This window comes from Glycine soja, chromosome 12 (assembly GCF_004193775.1).
Source record: "Glycine soja cultivar W05 chromosome 12, ASM419377v2, whole genome shotgun sequence".
In the NCBI taxonomy this organism is placed as follows: Eukaryota; Viridiplantae; Streptophyta; class Magnoliopsida; order Fabales; family Fabaceae; genus Glycine; species Glycine soja.
The window spans coordinates 9,010,947-9,014,585 of NC_041013.1; the positions used below are offsets into that span (position 1 = coordinate 9,010,947).

Here is a 3,639-nt window from a genome sequence, read left to right on the forward strand (position 1 = left end):
ATTGTAAAACTAGCGTGAACAATATTGTGTTGTTCCACACCAACCTTATTCATTTTTCATGTGATGTGACAGTGTTAAAAGCGTTGGCCATGTAAAAAAAATCTTGACGTGGAAGACTAGAACCTTTTACACGTACGATAGGTGGCCTAATCCGCCACCACTTTTTTTCTTTTTTTCCATTCTCTTCTGTATCATAGTCAATGCATATAAATTCAACCACTCGAATCCATTAACCATCAACACCAGCCAACCGTGCGAATCTAATTGGCAGGGACACTTTGAGTTTTCCTCTAACACACCTACCATAGTTTTTTTTTTTTTTTTTCTGATTCAAAAATCATGGATATTTTTTAACCACTGTATCAGAGATTAATTTGTTCGAAGTATCACTGACCTAAATTTTTTTTATACGTAATAAAAATCGAACAAAATTCTTCCACTACATTAGACCAGTGCATCAATCTTGGGTTTACACACCTACGATAGTTACACATGGAACATTAACTGATCTAAAAAAAAAGCTAAAATAATCAGCTTTCTTACGCCGAGGATTACGGCAGAACTTTGCTGAGTTATACTTATATACATCAAAACACGTCTTAAACCGATCTCACTTCTCACACATAGCACATGAAGTACCATGTTCATGTATTAACCTATTAAACCAAACCAATAGTAATCCTCTCCATCAGTGCAGAAGAGAATACTAGATCCAATTCTTGTTAAAAAATGCAGCTTTTTCACAAACCCACCAAGGGCCAGTCTCTGGTTAATTTGATCTTGGTTTCTTCATCGTTCTGTGCCCTCTACCTCATTGTATCAGTGCTGCTTTTGGGGCCTTCAAAGCTAGTTCATGTGAATAGGTCATCACAAGATGTGTCCACACCAACCACCATTGATCACCTTGTGTTTGGAATTGCTTCAAGCACGAGTTCGTGGGGCAAGAGGAAGGAGTACGTGAAGCTGTGGTGGAACAACACCAATACCAAGAAAGCAATGAAGGGGTGTGTGTTTTTGGATAGTCTCTCGGACGAAGACAATGCTAGGAATGCGAATGATACTTCTCTTCCTCCTCTCTGTGTCTCTCAGGACACTTCACGGTTTCGTTTCACTCACAAGGGTGGTCTGCGCTCAGCAATACGCGTGGCGCGTGTTGTTGCGGAGACCGTGGCGCTGTACAATGATTCGGACGTGAGGTGGTATGTGTTTGGAGACGATGACACGGTTTTCTTCCCGGAGAATGTGCAGAAGACGCTTTCCAAGTATGATCATGAGCTTTGGTACTATATTGGTGCACACTCTGAGGTTTATGAGCAGAACCGGGTGTTTGGTTTTGGAATGGCTTTTGGGGGTGCAGGTTTTGCTATCAGCTCCTCTCTGGCTAAGGTCTTGGCCAAGGTTTTTGATTCGTGTATTGAAAGGTACCCTCATCTCTATGGAAGTGATGGCAGGGTGTACTCTTGCTTGGCAGAACTTGGGGTAGGATTAACACATGAACCCGGTTTTCACCAGGTAAAAAATAGTTTGAACTTTTGAAATGATGAATATTTTGGGAGATTTGATGATTGTCTTCCTTTTGATCTGTCTTATTGGTGCATGTCTGGTAATAATATAAAGTTTTTTTTTACACTACTATCTGATCATGAATTTTTTATCATGAATTTTTTATATATGATAAGTTTATTAATTTTTATAATATTTATTTTTAAAGTCATATCAAAGATGATTTCTGATTAGTTGACATATAAGAATTTTTATAATGACACTGAATCAAAATTGAACTCTTGTTTTTTTTGGGGAAAGAATATTTTACATAAAAAGTTCTTTTATGAATTTAACAAAAAGATTATTTGGTCATGATAAGCTGAATTAATCTTTTACCCTTGTGATTATGAAATTGGATCAGGTAGATTTAAAGGGAAATACCTTTGGCCTATTGGCGTCGCATCCTTTAACTCCTCTGTTGTCGCTGCATCATCCTGATTACACTGATCCAATCTTTCCAAACATGACAACTAAACAAGCTCTGAACCATTTATTAGAAGCTGTAAATGTGGATTCCCAGAGGATGCTGCAACAAGCAATATGCTATGACAAATGGTTTTCATGGACAGTTTCAGTGTCATGGGGATACGCTGTTCAGGTTTTCCCAAACCATATGCTTTTGCCAGATGTTCTGAAGGTGCAAGAGACATTCAAGCAGTGGAGGAAGGGAAACATGCTGGCAAAATCATATACTTTCAACACAAGAGAACTTCACCCTGACCCTTGTAAAAGATCCACTGTTTTCTTTCTAGACAATGTGTCTTCTGGCAAGGATGGCATCATTAGCAGTTACAAGAAATCTTTTCAGAATTGCTCAATCGATGACGTATCACCAAAGAAACTGGAAGTGATCAAAGTGGTCACAAATAGGCTAGACCTTGACATCAAACAGGTAACTATGCCAGATATTAGTATTAGTATTCCTTCAGGGCTATTAGGATAATGACTTGACATTGGTAATGGTAGTACTTATAAACTTTTCTTTTGTATTCAGTTGCATGCTCCAAGAAGGCATTGTTGTGATGTTTTGCACTCTACTGCCCGGGACAAAATGGAAATTGCAATAAGGGAATGCGAAGATGAAGAATTGGTTTACATGCACTGACAGAAGAGCTGCCTGTGACCAAATGTTGGTTCTTTTATTCTTAATATAATGTACCAATGATCATGTAATTGATGCTTGGTGAGAATGCAGATAGGTGAGATTACAAGAGTAGATTAATTAGTAGCTTTTACCCCCGACTTATTGTATCTATTGAGTGTAAAAAGTGCGAAAGTAAATCAATGTAGTTTATGATTAAGTATTTTTCTACATTGTCAGCTAAGTATTTTATTCAACTCAAAACTATGTGCCTCATTAAAACTTAGGAAAATTAAGAAGTTACAACTAACATAGTTAAATAAAGTTCATGCTACAGGATTGATCGGTTGAATTCAATATTATATGTCATAATACCAGGAAGAAGAAGAGAAACTGCTCAAGAAATACGATTGTGTGACCTGAAATGTGCCTCTTATGCCTAAAATTATCCAGCTCACTGTGGCAACAATATATTAGCACCACTTTCTGCAACAGTTACAACTAGCAACCTTCGATTAAAAACCATAAACAGACCGATGGAATTCTTCTTTTCACTCCTTTTTTTAACCTTCAGAGTCTTTCACAAGGCTGTTTTATGACAGAAGCTCATGCATGTTTGTTCAGTCTCTGTAAATTATTCCTGTAGGGCTGCAATGACCCTTATGGAACCATCCTAAGTGATCTTCTGACTTATCTCAAGAATGTAGCTCCATCTGATCGTCTGTGACACTGCTGTGGTGTAACTTAATTATTGAATTATTTAACTATTGAAAGTAGCTTTTCTTTTCACCTTCAAAAATAAAATTTTCAAAATAAAATAGTAAAACAATAGAGATAAAAGTAGTGCATCATAGTGTATAAACATTATCACAATTCCTCGTATTCTTTTATCTAGTCTCTTCAGGGTCAACTACAAACTCAGGTTTTGGAAGAACTCTTGTCGGTGTATGTGCAGATACAATCAATGAGATAGTATTCGCACTAAGAGTATTTACAAAGGTATCAAGGAATGT

The 3,639-nt window shown here is 37.1% G+C and overlaps 1 protein-coding gene across 1 annotated transcript; it reads left to right on the forward strand.

The window, feature by feature from the left end:
* The first annotated feature begins 505 nt into the window (after nt 1-505).
* LOC114379477 lies at nt 506-2,852 on the forward strand. The gene is made up of 3 exons (XM_028338148.1): nt 506-1,512; nt 1,907-2,437; nt 2,540-2,852. Exons 1-3 carry the CDS (start codon nt 730-732, stop codon nt 2,648-2,650), a joined length of 1,425 nt encoding a protein of 474 aa, XP_028193949.1. The 5' UTR covers nt 506-729; the 3' UTR covers nt 2,651-2,852.
* Nucleotides 2,853-3,639: the final 787 nt, after the last annotated feature.

Bases quoted from the DNA above. Each gene is read 5' to 3' on its own strand.
- LOC114379477 (XM_028338148.1), top strand. From the start codon at position 730: ATGCAGCTTTTTCACAAACCCACCAAGGGCCAGTCTCTGGTTAATTTG. The intron at 1,513-1,906 runs GTAAAAAATAGT...AAATTGGATCAG, and splicing joins ATGAACCCGGTTTTCACCAG to GTAGATTTAAAGGGAAATAC. The intron at 2,438-2,539 runs GTAACTATGCCA...TTTTGTATTCAG, and splicing joins TAGACCTTGACATCAAACAG to TTGCATGCTCCAAGAAGGCA.